Source organism: Enoplosus armatus, chromosome 5 (genome assembly GCF_043641665.1).
Source record: "Enoplosus armatus isolate fEnoArm2 chromosome 5, fEnoArm2.hap1, whole genome shotgun sequence".
NCBI lineage: Eukaryota > Metazoa > Chordata > Actinopteri > Centrarchiformes > Enoplosidae > Enoplosus > Enoplosus armatus.
The window spans coordinates 16,127,873-16,153,662 of NC_092184.1; the positions used below are offsets into that span (position 1 = coordinate 16,127,873).

The 25,790-nt window shown below is 40.2% G+C and overlaps 1 protein-coding gene across 1 annotated transcript; it reads left to right on the forward strand.

Annotated features, from left to right (window-relative positions):
- The first annotated feature begins 466 nt into the window (after nucleotides 1–466).
- gosr1 (golgi SNAP receptor complex member 1) lies at nucleotides 467–20,573 on the forward strand. The gene is made up of 9 exons (XM_070905721.1): nucleotides 467–500; nucleotides 1,006–1,117; nucleotides 2,544–2,631; nucleotides 2,906–3,013; nucleotides 3,249–3,340; nucleotides 7,346–7,420; nucleotides 16,120–16,149; nucleotides 19,380–19,462; nucleotides 20,037–20,573. The coding sequence occupies exons 1-9, from the start codon at nucleotides 467–469 to the stop codon at nucleotides 20,159–20,161; spliced, it is 747 nt and encodes a 248-aa protein (XP_070761822.1). The 3' UTR covers nucleotides 20,162–20,573.
- Nucleotides 20,574–25,790: the final 5,217 nt, after the last annotated feature.

Consider the following 25,790-nt stretch of genomic DNA (forward strand, 5'->3'; position numbering starts at 1 on the left):
GCTGTAGTCTTTTGACAAACTGCTCTTGCTATTCACTGCTGGTTATATGATGCAATACTAACATATTTAACCTTTAACATTTCTTTTAGTAGTTTTACATTATAAAAAAACAACAAAACAAAAGTAACATTAAAATCACACAGTTTGACAGTATACATAATATAATACATAATATATTGTGTATCTGCATGTTCAAGATTTGCTTTTTCTGAACCAATATGACGCTTCTTGACGTAACTGTTTTTTTTTATTGTTGAAACTTATTGTGGAAACCCCAATCGCCTCTAGGCGACGCTGTTGATATTATTGGAGCTGCATGTGGAGCCATGTGGAGCCTGGGTGGTGTGCTACCTGAGAGGCTCAGCGGAGGGCGATAAAAACTCTCAATGTTTTTGGGTCGTAAGTAGACGTCTTCTATCGGCACGTGACACACCCCGGAACTTGGTGACGTCGCAGAACAACAAAGATGGCAGGCATAGGAGGCAGCAACTACTGGGAGGGTAAAGTAGCAAAATTTGACTCAATTTACAGTAAACTGTGTTCGCAGCAACATCTAGTATAGTGTTCATAATGTCAACTATTCATTTGCTGGTGTCACTGTCGTCGCGTTTGGCTCATACAGCCATGGTTTAACACATAACCTAACGTGTCTCTACAGCGACTAGCTGTCTTCAAGCTAGCTAACGTATTGCCAATTAAGTTAACGTTATTCCTTAAGCCGTTGAATCTGTGTCGCCACTCTAAACGGTTTATCAACTGGACACAATGAGAGTCAGTTGTGCCAGCCGTTAACGTCACACTCATTAAATGGTAATCGGTAGAAATCGTTTCTTTATTTTTTCTCTCCGATCATGTTGAAGTTAGTTAGCTTGTTCAGTTTACTCCAATGCAGTGCAAGTTAATGAGCGTTGCTGTAATTACGTTGGCTTTGGCAGCCAACTAAAATGAGCCGTTGTTGAGTGTTACAACGGTTTGTCTGGGTGTGTGTATGTGCCTGTGTTACAGATCTGCGAAAGCAGGCAAGACAGTTGGAGAATGAACTTGACCTGAAGCTGGTCTCCTTCAGTAAACTGTGCACCAGCTACAGCAGCTCCAGGGATGGACGTCGGGGAGACACGTAAGATCAAGTGTCCTGACACACATGCAGAGTTAACAACCGACTAAGGCAAAAGTCTGTACAGATTCTCAGTCATATAGGTCACGGGATATTTAGAAGTATATGGGTAGCTTGACTGGCGACTACACACTACACAGCGAATCAAACTGCTTCTGACTACTACTACGTAAACCAAGGCAAGAACATATTTGACCTGATTTGGATTGATAGATTGAGTTCCCTTGATGTGATGGTTAAAATAGTCATTTTAAAGCTGATACAATTAGTAGATTAATCAATTAGTCAATCAAAAGAAAATGAAGGAATTTTATGATAATCGATTAATAATTTCTGTCATTTTTCAAACAAAAATACAAAAACCTTTCTGATTTCGACGTCTCAAATTTAAGGATTTCCTGCTTTTCTTTGCCATATATGATAGTAAACTGAATGTCATAGGGTTTTGGATTGATGGTAATTTTTTAGACAGCATCTTTGGTTCTGGGAAATAATAATGGACATTTTCCCCTATTTTATTGACATTTTAAAGACCAAGACAAAATAATTGTCAGATTAATTGATAATGAAAATGATTGTTAGTTGCAGCCCTAATGGACCAAATTCCCTCTCACTTGTGTTAGTGAAGGTGTGCGTGCATAATACTAAACTACTAATAGGGGAATAATCTATGTAGGTCACGTTCTTGATTTGGTGAGAATTACAAAAATAGCTACTAGTCAAAAACTGTTTTCTGGTCACAATCACGCAAAGGATATTATCCCAACATTTATTTAACAATCTCAAGGATCATGAAGGTGCAAATGTGGCCAGAGTTGTAGTGGTCAGAGGGCCTGGATATGTGGGTGGAGGCTTGCCTGCACAGGAAAGTGTTGGCTGCAGGAAGGAAGGGTCTGAACAATACATTTAATCCATACCAACTCCAAGGGTATTGTTCACTAGCCATAATATCCTTGGAAGGTGACAAATGAAGGAGAACTTCCCCATGGTTCTTATTATTATAACACTATCAGTGCACCTTTTGTTTTCTTTTTTTACTTGTAAGGATAAAACTTTGAGGTCTAACATATGGCCCATGCAACAACCAGCTCACATTTATTACACATTTCCTTACATAGGACATTCACTAAACCATTACCAGCTAAGACACCCATAACTACCCTTGTAATTTAATCTAAAAAATGTCAACCACACTTGATCTGTGAATGGAGTGAGTAGTGTATTTTCCCAGAGGAATGTTGTAGGGCATGCCTACTCACTGTAATAACTGTGATTTTTGTGCTGAACCTAAAATTTTATTCCACCAGTGTATCATTTAATCAGGAAAACAACTCTGATTAATGATGCAAGATTTTTAAAACTTTGTACAACCAAACAACTTTCAGTCAACTTTCTGTTTGTTCTCCATTCTTTGTTTTTCCTCCTCAAGGTCAGACACCACCCCACTGCTAAACAACTCTACCCAGGACAGGATGTTTGACACCATGTCAGTGGAGATTGAACAGCTGCTGGCCAAAGTAAGTAAATTCTCATGGACCAGTGGCCCGTGAAAGGGCAGCAAAAAGACTGTAATAGGAACAGGCCTGGATTTATGCCAAGGCTCTTGTCTTTCATCAAGGAAAGAGCAGACTGCAGGCTCCAGTTTTACACAGGATTTCCATCAGACCCGAGAATGGTTAAATTAATTAGATTCAGTTCTGCTCAAAAATGTAAGACTCGTAATACTCCTTTCATTACTTATGGGGCAGACCATCCATCTGTCCATCCATTCATTTTCCATCTCTCTGTCAGCTGACAGCAGTGAATGACAAGATGGCGGAGTACACCAACACCCCGGGTACGGCCTCTCTCAATGCTGCGCTCATGCACACGCTCCAGAGACACAGAGACATCCTACAGGTTTGCCCCCTTACTCTTCACAATTGTTTTAATTTCTTCTTCTTCCTCATCTATTTTCTATATTCTTTATGTTTTTTACTATACATTTCTGTGAAAAAGTAAATTAATTTTACTAAATTCCATAAAACTATTTTATGAAGCACACATGCCTTAGTGTTTCCATTTTGCCCTCTTGGTGTTTACTGTTTGTTCTTCCACCACCCCTCCATCATCTTGACTTTTGTTTTCTATGCAGGATTACACACATGAATTCCATAAAACCAAAGGCAACTTCTTGGCCATCCGGGAAAGGGAAGACCTCCTAGGGTCTGTCAGGAAAGACATTGAGTGAGTACCCAGTCACACCACCTCATGATTAATTTGGCCATTGTGTTCACAGTTATGTGAATATGGTCTCTGTAGTTTATTATATGGTCTTTGTAGTTTGTTATTCACACTGTAAAAACACTTCCAATGCACATAACGATTGATGAGTGATAAAATGTATTGACTGGTGAAGCTACAGTAAATGGGTGGTCAGAGCCACCTCATACCATCTTATTGTCTCACTCACATGAAACTGTACACGGCACTGCATACAAAACAAATAGTATTGTCATGTGATGCATTGCTTGTTTTTGATCTTAATGGCTGTGGAGGAATAAAAACTGCCAAGCATTATTCACAGTGCTCCTGTGTTGTAGACCTTATTCCATAGAGGGATAGTTGAACCTTGACTTCCACTTGGCACTCTCTTGAAAAATGTTGGCCATTAAAACCTAAGAAGATTCATGGCCTCTTTGGCCTTGTATTGAGAAAGTGTGTCCTCTCCTCAGATTGGCTCAGTTGTGAGTGAGTGTATTGAAATGAGATGGAGGCTCCCCTAGACCATGACTCTTTTTGTTTTTTTTGTAATGGCTTATTGATCTGTAAGACGCAGCAGTGAGCATATGGTGAGCACTGCAGGATTCCTATTGATCCCCCTCCATCCAACTAGTATGCAGATAGACTGCGGATGCCTCATACATGTTCCATAGGCCTCACAGTCACTCTATATCATAACTCTTTATCATTAAACTCTCATAATGCAATATTTAAATGTCTTCTCCTGGGGTTATCTGTATATTGAAAGTATCTTCACACATAAACCCATTGAAGGCGTGTCTTGTTCATGATAGGGTTGTCAGTCCTCCATATTACTAAATAATTCTCATTGGTTTTACGGGTAAAATCTTATTTTAGTGTAATCATAGACAAACTTGTACATTGGATTTGGGGCTGACTTGATGGGACTACATATACGTACAGGGACATGCACAGATAGTGGCTAAAGTAGCTTGCCGCTGGTGTTGTTGTTGCTGCTGCTGTTATTGGTATGATTATTGTAGTAAGAAAGGTCCCATTGATATCAAGATTAAGAAATTATGCTGTTGTTGTATCTGCATTCATTTCTAGAAGACACCACGTTTCCCCTAAACAGCTTTCTTTCTTTCTTTCTGCGTAAATGAACAAAGTACAATTGTTTGTCGTGATAGTGCATTATTTCTTATACCACAAGTAATTGTATTCTTTAAGTTAACCTATTTTAAAACCACTTGTATCAATGCACCACCAAACCATTATTTTCTAATGATAATTTGTAGTCACGCTGCACATAAGCAATCAAATTATAACTGTATATCTACTAGTAGTAGTTAGTAACATCCTATGAGGTCAGCACTACATGCAACAGTTTACTCAATCTTCTCATTAGATCACATTGCTAAGGAGTCTCACTGACCTTACTAATAGGCTCAGTGCTGATGAATCTAATGCATAGAAATGAGCCAGTGTTGTTGACCCAGTGCTCACCCTAACGATGACTAATGTGCCCAGGGGCTGCTAATGAGGGAACTGTCTGAGCTTACAGGTAGGAGAATTACAACTACTGCTGCTGCTGCTGCTATGGCACAGTGCAATGAGATGTCGAATCATGCTTTACATGAGACAGTTTTTTTAAAGAGCAATTTGCCTTATTGACCTTTGCAGGTGGGGCACGGAAAAGTGATATGGTAGGACTTGAGAACATATGACAGCAGTCGTATCCTGGACAGCTGGAAGGCTAGCTTCTTATTTTTCAGGACTTGATATGGGGGAAATCAATGAGCGCAGTTTTATCTAAGTTTACTCAGTAGTGTTGTCAAGTAAAAGTGAAAAATAAAAACTACAAATATTTTCCCCAAATCACAAAAAACGGGGGCCCAATATTTTGTTCTTGGCTAGAGCAGCTTAATTTCGAACTTGCATCATAACAAAAGCATAATAATAAAAGTGATAATAGTCACAGTGTTTAAAACTTTTTAATGTAATATATTGCAGATGAACTTGTTTCGTGCCATTGATACAGTGATGGATGTTTCTGCTGCAGCTGAGCCCTATGTCCCTTTTGTCAGGTAGAGGGCAGTAGAGGTCTTGGCCATGAAGTGAACCTGGACAGGACGCTGTTCACTGTAATTGTTTAGGTGTATCGGTGTTGTTTACACTGCACACCCCAAAAAATCCATATTGATTAGAGAGAGAGATCGTGCACACTGTTTCGTTTATGCAAACATATATGAAGAATCTAACACTGTATCAATATCTTTCAGTGTGCTTGCAGACTATCAGCAAAACATTTTCACTCAGTCACTCACACACACACACACACACACACACACACACACACACACAGCTGTGTCATTCATAACAGTAGAATGGAGCAGAGCTGAGCTCAGACCTAACGCTCCCTCTGCTCCTGCTTTGATTCTAAATGTCAGCAACAAAAATGACAGCTCGCTTGTGATTTACATTGGTGCCCTTTTAAAAAGCCTTGCTGGAGTGATGAAGCTGGCTGTCAGTAGAGGCAATTCTACCCCCACAAAGGCATCAGCTCTGCTGGTGGGGTGGCCAGCTTGGGCTCAAGGCAGCATGCTGTGGAGTGTGCTATGTGTGCACTGAATATAGTATTTCCATTCAACGGCTTTGGATGGCACACTGGGGATGAAGTATGCACATTTGTTCTTGAACTGCTTGCAGTTAGCTGGGTTGGGTAGGATAAGTATGTGTGTGCATACTATACGTTTCCCAGTTCCCCCTCTTCCCCTGCTTTTTATCTTGTTGTCGCCCAACAGGAGGATGGAGGGGGGGGGGGTGCTGTGTTAAATGACCAGAAACCCAGGAGAGCATTGGGAGTCTGCTGTTCAGGGATGCTGATAGCTAGAGGGGCATCAAGGAAAAGAGAAAAGGTGTGATGTGTACGCTCTGTGAGTGGTATAACAACCCATCCATTAACTTTAACTGCTTTGCTACCAGATAGCTCAGTAATGGAGCACACTGCTTCATTTCTGATCCATGGCTTCAGTGGTCTCTTAAATAGACGATGCACAGAGTAGCATAAGAATTGTAAGCCATAGTAAACAAAATCAATCAGTGTTGACAGGAGGGTTAGGCCAAGCAGCTCCTTTGGCACATTACCACTGCCCAGTGGGGCATTTTTAGCTGTGTTGTGGCATGCTGAGCTGTGATTTTAGGCATTTCTATTGCTGCTTCATAGCAGGGGGTGAACCAGGCTGGCTTGCTATATATGGCCCTGCTTTGGAACAGGAAGGCCATCTCTGCCCTTCCAAGTTGTTATTGCAGTAAACTAACTGCGTGGCTATTCAGGTGTCTAGAGAGAAGGCTTGCTTTGTTCAGCTTTCGCCATGGTAAGCTCCTGTGTAACGTATGGTGGTTTGTTTCATTCATACCATCCTGCTCTTGCTTTCAACCAACCAATAGCAGTCTGCTTTCTGATCTGCTCCACTACAGCCACACTGGTGCTTGCTGATTTGCTGTGTTAAGTTGACTGATACAAACCGGATATTTCCTGCAGCTGCTGCTTGCTTCACATTAAAGCTTTCCATTGGTGAACCACAAGAAGGCTTTTACTGTAAAGCAGGTACAAGGAATGCAGTGGTATTGGCGCCGACTGCTATTTGATAAAAATTGGTCTACACAGCAGTTACCCCAGTGCTTTTTGTCAGTGATCAGATTAAATTGATTAAATGGAATAGTAAAAGAAGAAGTAGTAGTTAGATAAAGAGCTGTAGGCCACATGTGTTTGCAGTTTGTGTGAACCAGCAAAGCTCCACCACACCATTAAGGTGAGCAATGCCTTTTACCATGCCAATAGGTCCCTAATCGGTACATCCAATATACGTGCAAATGTAGGGTCTTGACCATCGACAAGCGGCTTCAAAGAGCCTGCGTAGACAGAAAGGTTGTGGTGGTGATGAAAAACTTCTCTGAGTGACAGTGTTGTTGTTTTTTACAAGTGTATCTGCATGCCCTTTCCAGGACATACAAGAGTGGCTCCGGGGTCAACAACAGAAGAACAGAGCTGTTTCTAAAGGAGCATGAGCATCTGAGAAAGTAAGTTCCCATCACCTTTCTTTGCCATATTTGAAGAATTTGAAGTAATAAAGAATCCAACTTTTTAAGGATATTTATTAGTTTGTTTTGGTTTATCTTTCCCTGCCATTTTCCCAGAGCTATACAGTCTTTCCTGGCAAAGCAGTAGCCTCAGCTTTCCAGAAATCAAAGCTGGGATAACTCATATTGATGGTGCAGCACAGCCATTTGGAATAACTCTGGTAACTGATGTTGCAAGACCTGGCACCCTGTGGCACTTTATCTCTTTATGCTTTTATTCTCTACCAGATGGGAGGCCATTTTTTCGTGAAGTTGCATCCATTAATCTCACGTTTGTTGTTGTATAATTCAGGATAGAGAAAAATGTAGATCGGATCTGAGTGCTTTCCTGGCTAGTTGAGACAAAAACCTTTTGTGCGTTACTTGTTGGAAAGAAAATATCGGCAGGTTTAGATTTATTTGTCGGTGATTTACACTTTATTGTCTCACCACATGAGCTAAGCTAATTCATAACACACATTATTGCATAACTTTGCACCTTAAAGCTGTAAAAAGTTAGGCAGACTTTTCATACCGACACAGTAGGTCAAACCATGATCTGCCAGCAACCACATTAACGTCCCACTATCATTTGGCTGACTCTCAAGCACTGTGAGATCTGTATGTGTGTACCTGTGTGTATGAGGTGTGAGAGGTACCCTGTGTGGAAAGTAAAATTGGAAGTCAGCAGGGCACACACAAGCACACGCTCAAACAAAACACAAATAAACCACAGTAGAGCTTTTAACATTGCCCAGGCTTGAGGATCTCATCTGATCTGATTGATTCTCCCTTTAGCTAAATGTTTGTTTCCTGTTTCAACCTCTCAAAGGAATAATGCCTCAATTATTCATTCATCAAAGACCTCTTAATTAATTAAGGCTGTACCCGATGTGGCATGGCTAATGTTTATCTCTCAATGTATGAAATGAAAAGGTGTTTATAGAGTGGCTCATATACAGGAGTTAAACAACATTAACACTGTTAGAATATAGTGCAGTCTAAAAAAAAGAATCCTGCAATCCCATGGCAGTGTTTGAAAATTCCCAAAAATGTAAAAAACATTTAAAAACACTAATGTGATTTTGCATTGTTCCAGAAACTATTTTGCCAATGTTCTAGTACCGTTTATTATCCTATTTTCTTTTAGGGTTGAGTAGTTGCAATCTTCAGGGCCCTTGTAATTTGGTTTTTCATTTTATGGCTGAAATTTTCTTCTAAAATTATTCAAAATCAACATTTTCAACTGAAAGAAATATGACTTAGAAAAGCCCTGTCATGGACCATTTAAGTCCACTATTTGGACCTGGTTCTATAACAGCTGCCATGCTGTGACAGTAACATAACAAGGGATCTGTAGTGTATGGTGATCTCTGTCTGACTGTGCAGAAAGCCCTTCTTCATGTAGTTGGTGGATTTGGTGACCACATAATTTCAACTCAATGTTCCTTGAAGGATTCCTGCAGCCGTACCAACCAGGATTCACCAGTCCATCTTTTTGTAGTCATCGGCAGTTCAGTGCAAATGCCTTTTAATGGTTTACAACGATTGCGTTCCACGCAAAGTGATATACAAACAAAGGTTCAGGACTCTGAGGAAAGAGGTTTACTAAGAGTGATGTAGCTGCAGAATGACTTCTTGAATTTATTAATGAAGTTTTAGTTTTAGTTTTAGTTTGCATTAGCATTCTGTCTGTGTAGCTCCACAAGGGTTTTCAAGAGCCACATAGATAGTCCAACATTGTGTCAATTTATTGTGATACTATGACACTACTAGGAAAGACCCAAATGAAAGCTTTAATGGATTGAAGTACCGAAGCAGAGGGAGAATCATTCTTCCTGTCCTGTCACTAAAGGAGTGGCCCTTAATGGAAGTGGAGATTTTTTTCTAGATAATGTGGTTTTTCAAGAAATAGAAGATAAGATCCTCTCTTTCGTAATTTCTTCAAACTGCGCTCCAAATAACCAAACTGAATACTGACGATACAGTAATCTTAGAAATGTGAAATGAGAACAGGATTGGCTAGTGACGCATGGTGCTGAGCCTCCTCCACCTTGCTGCAGCCACGTGCATTCCCAGCAGTCAAGCTCTTGTGCCAATCCAGCACAATTGATCAGGATATCGATAATAAAATTACTTATTAAACCACAACCTATATTAAAGGGCTTCCCCAGACCGTTGACAGAGATGGGAGGGGAAAGAGGAGATTGGAGATGAGGATCGAGTTACGCTTGATTGATCCTATTAGAGCCATAAAACAGGAAAGAGGGCCTTCAGAGAAAATGACTAAAATGTGTTAGTGGCCAGAGCAATGGTCTGAAGGCAGAGCACGGATACTCGATAAAGAGGAGAGATTTGAGTTAAATTGCTCTTAATCTTTTTCATGCTTCATGCTTCCAGACACAGTCTGTGATGCTCTTTTTTCAGAAGCAGTTTTATGAATAATGAGGTGTCCCTTATGTGAGCGTATGTGATCTAGAAACATTTCTGACATATTTTTTAAATTTAATGGTACAGCTATGTTATAGAGAGGTGTCTATAGAGTTGTCATTTTGCAGCTCAGCTTGTGATACAACCAAAGTTGGGCCCTGTTTTGTGCCCTTGCCTTTTTACCTTAGGCAAGTGAGCCTACATGAGGACTAAAATCTTCTGTCTCTACAATGGTTTTAGGGTAGATAATCTAATGTATGATTGGTTATAAATTTGCACTAACAGTGTAGGAGGCATTGTATAGTGTTTGTGTGTGTTTTGATGTATAATATATTGGCAAGTGATGGTACAAGCATTGCCAAACTGATCAGCTAAGACTAATCACTTTCCAACGTAAAATAAACTAAACAAGTCCCTTCCAATTAATCCACAAATGACTGCAGTGGGTGGAGTGCTTGCCAGCCTGCATTAATTCTCAGCAGAATTAGACAGATAGACATACCTTGATTAAATTTTAAGATAGCCTCCTCTCTAGTTTTTGTGGGTATTGATTAACCTTGTATAGTTCCACATCAGTCAGACCTGCCTAAATTTTACGTTTAAAAAGCTTTTGCAGGAGATGATGGTAAATAAGAGTGACGTATAAGGTGCTTTCAGACAGGGAGCGGTTGCTGTCGTCTCGATTGTTTTCTATGTAAACACCGCAAACGCGGGCAGCAGTGGCAAGGTGAGGGAGGGCGGCTGCGCACACAGCTATTTGCCATTGTGTTCAATTTTTTTGACTTGCCACCGCAGCTTGCTGTGTGACCATAGTAACCACAGAAACTACAGCGAGGGGTCCTGCTGCCACCGATTCAACAGAACATCAATTTTGCCAGGCGGCAGCTGCTCGCTTTATTACTTTAGCAATTGTTGCAACTTTAACTTAAATTTGATGCTGTCTCATTTTTAGAGTTACTCTATGTGCTGTTGATATTTCTGTCGCTGTTGGTGAGTGTCTTTCTCTATCTGTTTTTCCATCTCTCTCTGCCGTAAAGGTCAGTGTTCATGAATAAACTAGAGGGAGGGAAGTTCATGTTGGAACGGCTCTAATGGTAGTGGTCACTCTGATAAGGACTTCCTGTCAAACATAGGATATTTTTTTGACACCACAATGGTGTTAGTGTGAAGTGAGGCAAATTTACACCTCACATTGACAAACATTTGATGTGAATGTGTTTGCTGGCTGTGTTTATTTGCCACCGACTGTAAATGCTTAGTTCAAAACTCTCCAGGAAGTTCAGTTCTTTCTGTAATGTTCGTCCAGGTGCTCTTCTTTTTACGTTTTGGCTCTGTACATTCATAAAGGAAGAGTCTTCACCTCAGCTCATGCTGCCTACAGCAAATCTGCGTCTGTTCTCATCAACCTACATCTTTCCATTGGCTTTGCATGAAAGTTGGACTCAACAATCCTCTAGAGGCTGGATCGCTTCCTGGCACTGTACGCTGTCTGAGGACATCTGAGCCTGCTTGATCGTACAAACCAGTTGTTGAAAGCCCTATTTGGCGATGCAGAAATGTAGTGGGGGTGAATCTTTAATCTTTAACTACAGTTCTCAGCTGTCTTGGTTGACTTATTTCTGAAGTTGTTATGTATACAGTCTTGTACCCGTTTTTTTTCTCCAATAAACCAGAACTTTTTTCAATTCAGTAGCTATGATTAAACCAGAACAGTTTATTGCCCATCCAAAAGAGTGAAATTCTCAACTGGCCAGTAACAGAAGTTATGAATGAAAGAAAATAATTTGGACTTCCAGAACCCTGATGGCCAATATAACCCTACCCACTTCTCCAATCTGCCTCACTTTGTGCAAGGTCTTACTTGAAACAAACTGTTATATAATGTAAAAGCAGTGTCATTTGAAACGGTATAGCAAGTTGTGCTGCAAGTGTGGTACATAGTGGAGCAGTGCTGCAGATGAAAAAGACACAATTGGCAAAATCAAAAATATAGATATGTTTGTGGGTGCTTCATCATCCAACAGTTTTTTCCCTAGCATTTTAAACCATCTGTTTACCTGCCACAGTGGCCACCTGCCTCAGCCTCTCTCTTGTTCTCTCTATTTTCCTTTCCTTCTCTGTCTTTTCTTGTCCCCAAGTTTGAGACCCCTGCTTTTAGTCTGCCTGGCCTGTTGCCCATCTTTAGAAGTTTTGTCTGCGCTGCCAGGTCCCTGTTATGCTAATGTAATCAGTAGAGGAGAGCTCTGGGGATTCGGGGTAAAGTGCTGCCCTTCTCTCCCTGGCTCCCCAGAGGGATCCAAACAGTTAAGTTCAGATTCAGTTCAGAAACTTTAGAGGTTCAATCGGAGGTTTACCCAACAAGAATGTGAAAGTGTCTGATGCATTTTTGTTGTAAAGATAAGCTGGATAGAGCTGGACCTAAGCACCTCAATGACACAGCTTTTGTTAGGTCAATCCCCCATATTCACTGCTCATATTGAACAGTCCATTATGAGCTATCACAAGTGCATTTTCCTCCTAAAGACATTATCAAGATTAAGACTGTGTACCATTTATTGCCACTTTGCTATGAAAGAAGACGCCATTTTTTTTAACATTGATTTCAGCGGGTTTCAAGTGTTTTGCTGCTTACCAGTATGTGCTGATTGTCCTCTGGTTGCTTATTGTTTTATTTGCCCAAGGAACCTCCCATTCAAACAATGTTCATCTCTGAGAAGAAAAATGCTGAGTATATAGCAGTGGATTTTGAATCAGCTCTGAGCTTTGATTTGTGTCCACTTTTCCTCTTTTCTGATGCAGTTTGCTTTATGCAACTATTGCCAAGATTTGCAAGACTGTTTCCTCTGCAAAGTAATTAATGTTTCAGTTTACCTGGCTGGTTCTATTAGTTGCTTCATATTGCTCTAAAAGCCATCCCAAAATCACAGAAAGTACTGGAAAGTATTTTCTTTTAGAATGCCACTTCAAATAATTGATGAGTCAACAGAAAAAAAAATGAGTCAGTCGTCATTTTGATTATCTTTTCATCTTTGTAGTGATTTAGGCTTTGAGTGATACCTTCATAACACTGCCATTACATAACATAACATACATAACACTCATTGTACACCAGTTCTCAATGCAAACAAAAAATGGATTGTGTGTGTGTTCGTGTGTGTGTGTGTGTGTGTGTGTGTGTGTGTGGGGGGGGGGGTTGATTCATCACACTGGGAAAAGCAATTAGCTTGGAGCTAATGAGCGATATAATGACTGCAGCAAAACACCACTAACCAGGGGAAATGGAAGGAACCCACTCAAAGCTGAAACCACAGAAGGCCGCATATACATGAACGTGATGGCACAATCAACCTCACCATGACAGCTGTGTCTTGGTGATGGAGGGAACAAAGCATAAATCTTTTGCCCCATCTCATCTCTGCATATAAAAACTCCATGAATCAAGGCTCACCTCAGCTTACAGGCACTCTCTCTTTTGCTCCTCAGCTCATGATTTATAAGGTGAACACAGTCTGCTGGCAGACAGTTAAAGGCTATAGTTTTCTCTGTCAGTCGTTTGTCTGTCCACCATGATCATTCATGACCAGGGTCATGTGGCTGTTTGTCTGCCTTTGCCCTAACGACATTCTACTTAAGTTGTCGTTTTTTTGTGATTCAGACATACAGCCTTTGTTAGGGCTTTATTACTTGCAGTATTCTTTGCTGCAGCCACCTGCTCCCACAATCCATTTTAGCCAGACTTGCCTGCCAGCCTTCATTCTGAATTACCTTCCCATTTCACCAAATTATTTGATTTCTGTAAATGATTTTGTTTCAGTGTGACAAAGACAACAGATATGATATTACAAACTACTGCCAAATAGCAGTTTGGTGCTTGCGTGCGAGCTATGATCCAAGAACAGAAGGCAGTCCAGGACACACCGTGGCGGTGCGGTGTCTAGTTTCATGAGCAACACTTTTGTGATTGTATAAGTGGTGCTCCATTCCACTGACATTTGTTGGCATTCTTTGTTCATGGCAATCCCTCCTACCTTTCCACTAACCTTTCAGCAACTGTTAAATGTAGACCAAAACGAAATTCTGCAGGAAGAAATTAGATATATGTATGTGCCATTCACAAGTGAAAATTCAGATAAACTGGTCAAATGAGGTTAAGATGAGGTAAAAATTGGAATTGCAGCAATTAAACTCATCCACATTTACTGGTTGAGGTCAATCCTATTTGGCCCATCAGCAAAGAGAAGGACCCTAACCTCACAGGTCATTAGCAGGACCAATCTCAAAGTGATTACGTCAATATATAACCCAGAATATTGTCTGTCCTCTGAGAGATCAGTTGGTTGATACTGACCACACTGACCTGGACAAGGTCACTGGTGTGGCCCACAATCAAATTTAGTTAGAACCTCTTGATAGTGTTACTTGGTCGTGTAGTTATGATACTGTCATTTTTGGTCTGCCTGAATCAAAGCTTGAGCTGCCTTTTAGCTGTTTTGCTTCTTGAGCTTTGCAGTGCTCCTTCTGTAATAATCACCTTGCTATTCTTTTGAGATTATTAGGTCTCTCCTGAATTCATCGTTTTTGATAAACTGAATCTTTGAAACTCCTTTGAGGGTTGCCCAGCATCTGTTAGATGAAAAAAAACTGTTATCTCAGCACACATACTTGCCAACAATGCATGTGCACATGCGGAGCCTCATGGTGGTATGTTTTCTCATCACTTAAAATGAAAAAAAAAAAACTGCAGCGCAGAGAGGGAGACCTATACACACTCACCCATTTTTCTCTGAAAGTTTACCATGTGATAAAATAAATGACTACTTTCAAATTAAAGTATGTGATAAAAAGAGACATGGCTCTCTCAAGGCCAAAATAAAAACAAGTTGATCAGAATGTATGAATGTCTCACTTAGAACAGGTGTATAGGATCAGTTAAGGTAAGGGTTTGGTGTGGATAAAGTTTGGGTAGGAAGCTTTGAGAGACTGTCCATCTCTTCCTGTAACTTTATCTGGATATATAAGCATGTTAGAAGCTTAATGGAAACCCCACATTGAGCAGGACAATGAGGATGTGGAGTTGTTGAATGGATGTTGAGCTATGAAATACAACCCATGCAGTTTTGCTTGTTTGGTTTCCTTTAGCTCTCTGGAACATTATCCAAATTGATTCCAATTAGGGAATAAACTGCTGAGAGCATTGTTGTTTATCAGCAACCTGAGACACAAAACTGGCGTTACAACATAAGGTGTGTGTGTGTGTGTGTGTGTGTGTGTGTGTGTGTGTGTGTGTGTGTGTGTGTGTGTGTGTGTGTGTGTGTGTGTGTGTGTGTGTGTGTGTGTGTGTGTGTGTGTGTGTGTGTGTGTGTGTGTGTGTGTGTACCTTCCAGTGTTTACTGTAGGACAAAAGCAAACATTTCACACTCCCTCTTTGAAGTAGCTATGCAGAAGATTAAGCTCCAGGATCTCTGAGGTGGAATCCTCTCTGGGTCTACTTAGTCCAGACTCCCTGTCATTTAGGGAATCAGCCATAAGGACAAGGTGAACCAAACAAATAACTAAACAGTCATGCTATTTCTTGCTATTTCTTAATTATTTGTTTGCAGTTTTACTTGGAATTGAAACTTAAATTTCAGTTGCCAAATGATTTGTCCTCGTACTTATTCCTACATTTACTACAGATTAGGGGAGCAATGGGTGACCAATGGCATAGATTCCTCATTGACTTACATTCTGAGTCATTCTGATAAAAGCTGAAAGGAGGCTGCTCTCACCAAAAGGCTGAATAAAAAAAAAGAAGCTGAATTTAGTTTTTTTTTTACAAATAAGACTTTCTGTTTGTGTCAATTAGCACAAGCAAAGGACATGAACAACACTGAAGCAAGAAGCACATACAGAGACGTGATGTGGGAAGATCCTAATGATTTTATGCTGTGTTCTGCCAGACTGAATGCCAGTCAGTCACTGTGTGGGAGTTAATATGATGATATGATATGAAGAGAAGAAAAGGAAATCCAGTCCAATGAAATTAAATTCAGTTCTTTGTCTAGCTCAGTGTTGATCAGAACGTGATCAGAATTCAGCATTGATCACTGCCAATCTGAAACTGATAGCGATGGTTGCTCCCACGTCAGTTGTTTATTACCATTCCATGTTTTTACTACACTGCCTCATGTCAATAGTTAACCTCTCTTTCTCTTTTTCTCCCCGCCCCCCTCTCCCACTGTCTGTTATAGTTCGGACCGGCTGATGGATGATACAATAAGGTAAGACCTGCTTTCTGTCCTGTGCGTATGGGAGGACATATATTTGCGTATGTGACAGCTCCCACTCCCTCTTCTCCATTGTCTTATCTACCTGCTGAACCTGACTTAAAAAAAAAAGGACCTTAACATGGTGTGGATATGTCAAACATAACAGGTCCTCTTGAGCCCAGACCAAAAGCTGTTTATTGTGCCTCATCCTTCAGTAATATAAGAAAATAAAATGAATATACTCTTTGTCTCTGAAGGACACATATTCCTGACAAAGAAAAAGGTGTGAGCAGTACCCTTTTGACATCTCAGCCTTTGTCATCTGAAAAGCAAAGTAAAAGAGTGGGCAGTGCTGCAGTTTTTTTAAGTTGTTTTTCCCACTCTACGTTCACTTTTGAAAAATGTATATTAATGATGACATTAACATTCCTTACATAGAAACACAGGTAACTCCTGGATAATTTAATTATAATATAGTGTTATGTTATGCTCAATGATAATAAATATTTCAGATTAATTTCCAAGACATTTCTGTTTGGTATGGAAAAAGTCTCTAAATACTACTGAACCCATGAGGCTCGGCAGCTATTGTTATGGAAAATACTAGCTAGCCAGCTAGAGTTGCCAAACAGAGCTGCAACAAATTCAACATGTTTTATTGCTGCAGTCCGGACAAAACACCTAACCATAGCCGCTGAATTCATTAATAATGAACCCGGAATCTGAAATTGAATCAGTTTACTGCTGAATGCATTCACACACTTCTACGATACTTAACCTTAAATCTCTGCCTGCCATTAGCAGTGCAGGAAACCATTTTCTTTATTTCTTTGCTAAATTAATATGTTTGTTACTGTAGTGCTCCGTAGGAGTTATGGTTGACTTCTTCCCCAAAGTTTTTATGTGTATTGTTTTGTTTCACATAATATCATCTGTGCATAAAATGAACGGCCCGGGATGCCCAGAATAACTCCTCTCTCCTCACTGATTTATAGGCGTCATCCATCTTTTACCAGTCGCTCCTCCCTTTTCTCCCTTCAGGCCTGGACAAATGACAAATATGTTGCTTAGGATTTCCCTGCCCTCCTTCCAGCCTCTTTTCTCTCATTTTCCTCCCTTGGTCCCATCCGACACATTGGCTTTTGCATTTCCAGTCCTTGCGTCTTGTAAGCTATGTTTGCCCGGGGTTTGGATTGAACAGCGGCCTGATTGGTGGATTTTGTCTCTGAAACGGTGGAGGATGCTGTGGGAGTTTTCTCCACTTTTGTTTCCTTCCTTTAATTGCTCATTTTAGTTTATAGATTTTCTGTAGATGTGAACAATCTGAAGTGGCACTTTTGTGGCATGGTTGTGGTTGTTCATGGGTGTATTAGTGAAGCAGAGAGATGTAATGCGTAAAGGAGTTCAGTTCAGTGTTGGTTAACATGCCAGTTTTATTTATACTCTGTGTAAACTGCTGTGTCAATGTGACTAGGTATTTTGTGTGTCATATCCAGATTATGATTTACATTAGACTACAGGTTTGGTCACATGTCAAATCATAGCTATTTGATAAATAAAATGGTCTTATCCATATAGCTCTCTATCTGCAATTTGAATGTTATACCAGTTAAAAGCATTTCTGTGGATTTGCTACCTTTTTGCTTTGTTAGGTGATTATTAAAACGAAACGTCTGTGGAGTGACCTCTTCCTGTGGTAACCTCTTTAACTACTCAGACCCTAATTTCCTTTTCTCTGTGTTCCATATCATAAAACAATCCACCTTAAAAACAAATGCTGTGATGTGCTTTCACACAGAAAACCTTTTTTTTTAACAGTACTTAATTTCACAAGCAATTTTTCTTGTCTGAATGGGCCTCTCTCAGGATATCGTATGTTGTACAAATTTCAAAGTCCTCTGAAGGCAGATTTATGATTTTGGGTTATATGAATAAAATTGACTTCCACTGACTTGACAGGTTACTTGTCAACCTGGGACCACTTTAAACCACGATACAGTGTGTGAAGGGAATCTTCCCCCTCCAGCTCTGATTCTCATGAGCTGGTTAACATTGAGATAAAGGCTTGTCGAGGCTGCTGGAGTCAGCAGAGTGTTTCTTCCTGACTGAGGAGAACATGATCCCCAAAACACTGCTCCAGGCCAAGACTGCGGGCTATCAGGAGATGCCATGACCTCACCCACACACTCATACTTACACACTGCAAATTCTGTCTTTACTCGCACAAAACCCATATTCAAGTTCTCACACACACACACACACACACACACACACACACACACACATTCGCTCTAGGGCCGCTGCTCATCAACTTGCCGAAAGAGTAAACAACTGTGGTGATTTCATTTACCTTGTTTTGACCTGCCTCCTATGGGGCTCTGCCACTCTGGGATGGGAGGAGTTTGTCCCCTGTGGCCAGTGCTTACTGGTTGTCACCTTCTGTTCAAGAGTTACATAATGCTACGTGCAGTGAAGAACAAAACGGTTGTACCATCTGTTTTTTTGAGTGTGTTAACACTAAACTTGCGTCAGTGTTTTTCGTTTGTTGAGTGGTTTTTGGGGGAGCTGATTTCTTTTACTCAAATGCTCCTACAGTGAAGGGCTCTAAAGTGGGCACAGTAGCTGCTATTGATTCTTGTGTGTAAGCAGATGCCACAGAGGGCAAACATAGAGCCTGAAACTTTTCCTGCCAAATGCCCAGCTGCACTTTCCTGCACTGAAAGTTGCTGAGGCCCAAGTTTGAGAGCAAGAGAGGTACAATATCACAGCAATTCTATACCTTCCTTCTACAAGCCTGGGCGACTTGCACACACGCTGTAGGCACCCACATGAAGCTGAAGGAGAACGCGATAGGATGACTTATGTTTCACCCCAGAACGATTCCCTTCCTTGTACAGATGTAACCTCTCTCAGCAGGCTGAATATCTGATATTTGACACTTAATTTGGATAAATTTGACTGACTGGAGTGAGATACAATTTGACTTAAATTAGACCTCTAATTTAGATTATAGGATGTTTTCTTATTTTTTCTGTGGTTCTGTTGTCCCCCTTGACAGTTTGTAGCTTTAAACTTCACCACCTTTTATCCTTTAAACTGGATGCTCATTTCTCCAAATACATCCCCTGGTGGAATTGAATTTCTAATCATGTGAACTCGCTTGCTGTCAAGGGCACTTTACAGTACTAACCACATACAGTATATTGTCACTTCTCAACTCTCTTCTCTCTCTGTCTCTTCAGTATTGCCATGGCAACCAAGGAGAACGTGACCTCCCAAAGGGGCATGCTGAAATCCATACAGAGCAGGGTCAACACGCTGGCCAGTATCCTTTATGCTGCATATGTGCATCGTGTGTGTGTGTGGGGGGGTTCCTGGTATGAAATCACTACTGGTCCTTCAGAAATCAATGCTCACATATTGCTTTTCTAAGATGGAAAGTAGCTCTTTGTTATCAAGATTCATAGGCAGTCTGGTCCTACACCAAAGTTTGACTGTGTATAGGCCAAATAATACAAGAAGGTCTGATTTAAAGAGCTGCAGCAGTTTGAAGAGGGTCTCCAGACCAACCCTCAAGTAATTTTTAACTAACAGCAAATGTCTTGTCTATTAGTAATTGCCTTTTAAGCCCCAATTGGAATCCTTCTGTTTGTGAGAGGTCCTGACATCTTCCATCCATGCCTGCTATCCAATGTAAGATGTCTTCTGTCAGAACTTTAGAGTTAGGATACGATAATAGGGTTTAAGGTCGTTTCCTTAGTTTTCAAATCACAGTGCTCTTAAATAAATAAATAAATAAATAAATAAAGCTGTTTTTTGTTATTTTATTTCTTATATATCAGGTTGGAAATTCAGGAATTGAAATATTTGTGATCTTCCTTAGCTTTTGACTTTCCCAGACCGTTTCCCAACCATCAACAATCTCATCCAGCGAATCAACCTGCGGAAGAGGCGGGACTCTCTCATCCTTGGCACAGTGATCGGCGTCTGCACCATTCTCCTCCTGCTCTATGCTTTTCACTGAAAGCCCGGCCCGGTGAAGTCTTCAAGGGAACAGGATTGCTCTTTGTAGCGTGGGAGCCCCAAGAGACTGAGCTCAGTGATTGGAGGACCCTAGAGGCTCCCGAGCAGAAGGACATTCAGTTGGTCCAGTTCTTGGACGGGAACAAATTCGGCCAACATGAACTACTGAACTCGTATTTAGCAGTGGGACAGATGGAGGGCTGGTGGTTTGGTGCTGTCCTGCCAACAAGGGAAGGGAGACCAAATACTACAAATAAGACAAGATTTTAAATAATTATATTGATAACTCGCTTGGACAGAAACTGAGGAAAGTGTGAAGAGACTGTGAATGTGTGATGCATAATGTTTTTGATGCAGTTTGAAGTATTTTTAGTTGAATGGTCATTTTTAATTGATGGAGTGGGATGGATTGTGGGCTGTAAAATGTGAATTAATAAATTATTCATATCAGTATGTGCAAAAAAGTGTGTGACACTACTAGATACTGAGCATTTAAAATATTTTATTTTTAAAAAATATATGATTTGAACTCTACTGAAAAGTGTATTGAAAATTCTCCCACCAGGATGCCACAGCAGGGCTCGTATAAATCATTTTTACTTATGTTACTCACGTTATGGTTTATGGTCCGCACCTTAACCTCCTAGGGTAGCAAGGCGCCCACTCTCTGATATAATCAATGTGACAAACAACAGAAAATTAATCGGTAACCATTTAGATAATTTATTAATTGTTAAAGTACTTTTTCAAACCAATTCCAAACAGCTTCTCAAATATGGAAATTTGCTGCCTTTCCTTGTTTTAAAATGCAGTAAACTGAATATATTTGACTTTTAGACTGCTGGTTAGATGAAACAAACAATTTGGACAAGTCAGAAAGGGCTCTGGGAAATTGTGATGGACTTTCTTCACTATTTCTTTACATTTTATAGAGCAAACGATTTAATCAACAAAAATAATCCAAAGGTGAATCGATAATGAAAACAATCATTAATTGTCCTATTTACATTCATATCTGCATTTCCAATAACTTCACTGAGAGTTGTTGAGGTCACATTATGGCAGCCATGACAGAATTCTCACATTAATGTGAAATAAGCATCTTGGATGAATCTCTTTTATAGAGTGGTGAAATATCTCCAACACCAAACCCGACAGTTTTGTTGCCTGTAGTGGCCTACTTCTAGGTTTCTATAGAAGAGAAATGAAAACGTAACACTACTGTGTTGATCAGCTATTAAATGAGTCAACCATTCTGCACATTTCTTAGTATAGCGTACCTGGCAGAGACCATGAACCTCTATTTGATATCAATCCACCCGAAACATCAAAGCGACGTGCATTTGAAAGTGGGAACTAAAGCGTTCATCTGAGAGGGGAATGATCGCAGGCTGGGTTTGACTCTTTAGATTAAAGTCTTACTTTGTTGTTGGGGGTGTAGGAATGTGGAAGCAAGGCAGCTGTGTGAGAAACATCAATGTGTTTTTGTCTCACAGCTTCAGGCTGTTACTCGACTGGAATCCAAATAAAAAAGGGTAAAGAAGAGGATAAATTTGTCTTCTTCCCTCTGTTTGATGCCATCCTCACTTAGAAACACTACAAGTATAGAACACTTGGCAGACGGAAGTTAAATGCCTTTTCTCTGTTTTACAGCAGCCAGACAAGCATTGCCAACTTTCCCTGAAAAGCTCGCGTCCTTTCGGAGGGAAACCCTGTGCTGGAGTCTAAATGTGGTTCAGACATGTGTACACGCTGTCAGCAGACTGCAGAGGTGCTGATGTGTTCAACTCCTGAATATTTCAGCCACTCAAACTGAACGCCACCCAAGCAGAACTAAGCACCAGCTCCTCTCACTTAGAAGGGTCGTGCTATAGTAACTTCTGACAAACACAAAGCCTGTTTATTCACAGCAGCTGAAATGAAAGACACAAGTCTGGTCCTCTGTGTCTCTGAAGAAATCAGACGGCTATTTTCAGCAGTGAAAACAAACATCAGGGATGCTTCACTCGTCTGATGACGTAATGGCCTGTATCACTTTTCTCTGTAGATGTTTATTGATGAGTTAAAAGGCTTTTTTGGAGTGTGAAGTTCAAGACGGGCATTGTTCTAGCTTATAGCAAAACAGTTTTTGTGGGCAAATTAAAGAACTGACTATTTGTGTCTGAAACCCAGAAAAAGCAATCACCTTCAATGGTAGAAGAAAGAATGCAGTGTGTCAGGGTTGTGGTGTTGTAAGGATTGCATCAGGCCACTGCTCTACAGAGTGTGTAGGTGTGGGGTGCTGGCTTTAAAAGTGCAAAATCTGTCATGAATTCTTCATTTTTTTTTTTTTACCCCTCCCAGGGCCATCTATAACCCATAGCTGTGACAGCCATGATAAATGGTGTTTGTGTGCTCTGAGGCACAATTGTGTATCAGGACCTGCTGTATGTACAGGGCTCAGATATAATAAAAGCCACTGTGGTACAATATAGTGCAATCCAATACAACCGCACAGCAGACTGCAGCCTTATGTGAGGTAAGTGAAAGAAATTCACTCGCAGGTGGCAAAGTCAGTCCAAACTGAAATGTCTCAACAACTATTGGATGGATGACCATGAAATTTTGTACACACATTCATGTTCCTCTGAGGATGAATCCTATGGACTTTGGTGACTTCACCTCTAGCGCCACCATGAGGTTGATATTTTGGGCTTTTAATGAAATGTCTCAACAACTATATTGGATTTCTCTGAAATTTGACTCAGAATATTATTCATGTTCCCATCAGGATGAATTGTAATAACTTTGGTGATCCTCTGGCTTCTCATCTGGCAGCACCGTCAGGTAAACATTTTAATTTGTCCAATACTTTGGTTTATGATCAAATACACTCATCAGCCTCAGTTGTACTTTGTATTTAGTGCTAATTAGCAAATGTTAGCATGCTAACATGCTAAACTAAGTTGGTGACCATGGTAAACATTATACCTGCTTTACAGCAACATGTCGCTGCACAGCTGTAAAGTCTGTTTCTGGCCGTCAACACACTACTCCTCATAAACAGCAACATCAAAAGGCAAAACTTGGACCATGCATGGTAACATTTATTCCAGACATGCAAAATGTACACCACAGAGATGAAAACTGGCACATACAGTATACTGGAAAAGAAACAGTAATATATAGGAATGAAATGAAGGTTTGAACTGTTTTACTGACAGAGCAGAGCTTATAGGCTAGACAGCTGGCTCTTAAACACCAGTTTCAGAGATGGAAAATTTGAATGTTAGAGAGTAACACTAAAGTAGTAGCCTACACTCTGTGGGATGTAATGTTTTTTCATTAGTTTTGTAGTAAACATGGGGTCTCTTTGGATTTTGCTGCTTTCAGATGTTTGGATAAAGAATGTGATTTTTATGTACAACTATGAATTGGAATGGAATCGATAAAAACCCATTTTGCACAAAACATTGTGCTATATAGTGTTAATACTTGACATGATCGCAGTTGTTCAGCCTTACATTGATGATGTTGAGTTTAGAACTGCATAGTCATGAAAAATATTATCTCTCGTCAGTTGTAATTAGCTGGTGTTTGTCCTGTTTCACTTTGGATGAGCCCTTAAACAGACAACAAATGGCTTCACTTTTTATCACTTGAAAGGGACTTTGTCCAAATGATTCCTTATTTAACTTGCACAAGATAAAAATAAACAAATGCCCAAAGAAAATATGGATTTAAATAACGCTACATGGTCTTACAGTGATGTTACCTGTGCTTGTAGCATAAGCCTGTAATGTGTCAATACAACAGTCCTGTGTAGTCACAAGGGATTTAATACAGTGACTTCTCTCAGATAAAGTGACATATACAGACAACCTGTCGTGCTTGGATTTGAAAGAAAGATTATTTAAATGCTATTTGTTGTTGCTCAGTCAAACTCAAACTCGTAGACCTGTTCATTTACAAAAAATAAACGTGTGTAAGCCTGTTTGGCCCATAGCATGCGTACATATTGCATATATATTTTCCCATATAAATACATTTCATACCAATACAAGGAGCGGAAAAAAACATTCAGTGAAACAATGGCATTTAACAGTCAATGTATAACAATGTAAGAATGGTAATGGAAAATGGGGAGAAAGGTAGTACAAGGTGAAATGTAAAATGGAGTTTAAGAGTACAACAGAGAACTGAAGGAGAGCAGCCACTAAATCGGGTTTTGTGGTAAACGAATTAGAGGATGTGAAAGGAAAAGAAGGAATTCAAAGATGGCGGGAGTTTGGCATGCGTTTCAGTCTCTTCCAGAGCTAGGCAATGTTCAAGAGATATTGGAAACATAAGGGGGGTGGGGGGTGGTGTTCGAGGGTTAGATCAGTCCTCACACATACTACCGTGGCTAGACTCACATAATGTACACAAATCAGTCTTCCATGTGCAAACCTGTTAGCCTCTCTGACTCCTTAAAAGAGACAACTAATAACAGTCAAAACGAAGGCAGAAGTTTGGTTATCTACATTCAGGCATGCAGTTGGTCTCAAATTTTTTTTTAGTTCAAAAAATGATAATAAATAACAAAATGTGTTCCCTGCCCCTTTTCACAAACCCTTGAATTTCCACAGATAATCCAAGTGCTGACAAAGCAGCCATTGTGACAGTCTTAGCAAACCCAGCACCACTTGGCATACAAACATTTTATAAAATGTACATCTATATATATATATATATATATATTCATATATCCATATTTCAAATATATTTGTAGCCGTATATGCTTCGAATGCAAGAGGTTCAGTAAGGAATATATGAGGATTATATGCAGCTGTCCAAAGTTTGAAGTCCAAAGGAGCCCCGTCCCAGACATAGAAAACGTCTATTGTTCACTTTCGCCTCATACGTAGAACATCCTCTTCATTTTAAGAAGTCCATTATTCCAAAAAGAAACATTTATGAGTCCTCATGACCACATACAAATCTGCATTTTCTTTTTCCTCTGTTTTAACCCGAACAATTCTACATCAGGTTTTTTTCGTTATTTTTGTCAAGCAAATGTTACTGGATTCTAATGCATGCATCTCTGAATGATTTTTTCATTTGTTTACTTGCTGCAGTACCTACTCTCATGAGTTGCCTATTTTTTTTTTTGCATTCTGAGGATGGTTCTGAGGATGGTTGTGATGTGGCATAAAGTTAGGAATTGTATTTCTTCTTTTTTTTTTTTGGAATGGGCTTTTGTGTTTTTTCCTTGTTGCATCCGTGGTTTGGCTTCCACGGTTCATTTTTCCCCTCAGGTTCTCCATGTCAGTGGGTTACTGTAAAGGAAAGAAGAAGAGAAGCGTGGCATTGTTAGAGAAAGTCAGATTGGACACAAAGACGGCTCAAATTGATTATTTTGACTGGTGTGGCTCAACTGTCAAAGGCTTTGAGCAGGATGGTAGCCGCCCTTGCTGCACAGTCAGCCCACTACACTCGCTGCAGTGCCAAATCAATCTGCACACACACACACACACGCACACTAGGCTTGGAAATGTGCTGAGTTTGGATGTAGAAAAACACACATCTCATGTTTGTGTGGTAGTGTCATATATCACCCTCTAATCGTAATGCAGTAGGTATTCTTTGTTGTCGAAGCCCTGTGTGTGTCT

What these genes read in the sequence shown, in the direction of transcription:
- gosr1 (XM_070905721.1), top strand. Translation starts at nt 467, where the DNA reads ATGGCAGGCATAGGAGGCAGCAACTACTGGGAGG. An exon ending in TCTGTCAGGAAAGACATTGA is followed by an intron (nt 3,341 to 7,345) that starts GTGAGTACCCAG and finishes TGCCCTTTCCAG; the next exon opens with GACATACAAGAGTGGCTCCG. An exon ending in GAGCATGAGCATCTGAGAAA is followed by an intron (nt 7,421 to 16,119) that starts GTAAGTTCCCAT and finishes TGTCTGTTATAG; the next exon opens with TTCGGACCGGCTGATGGATG.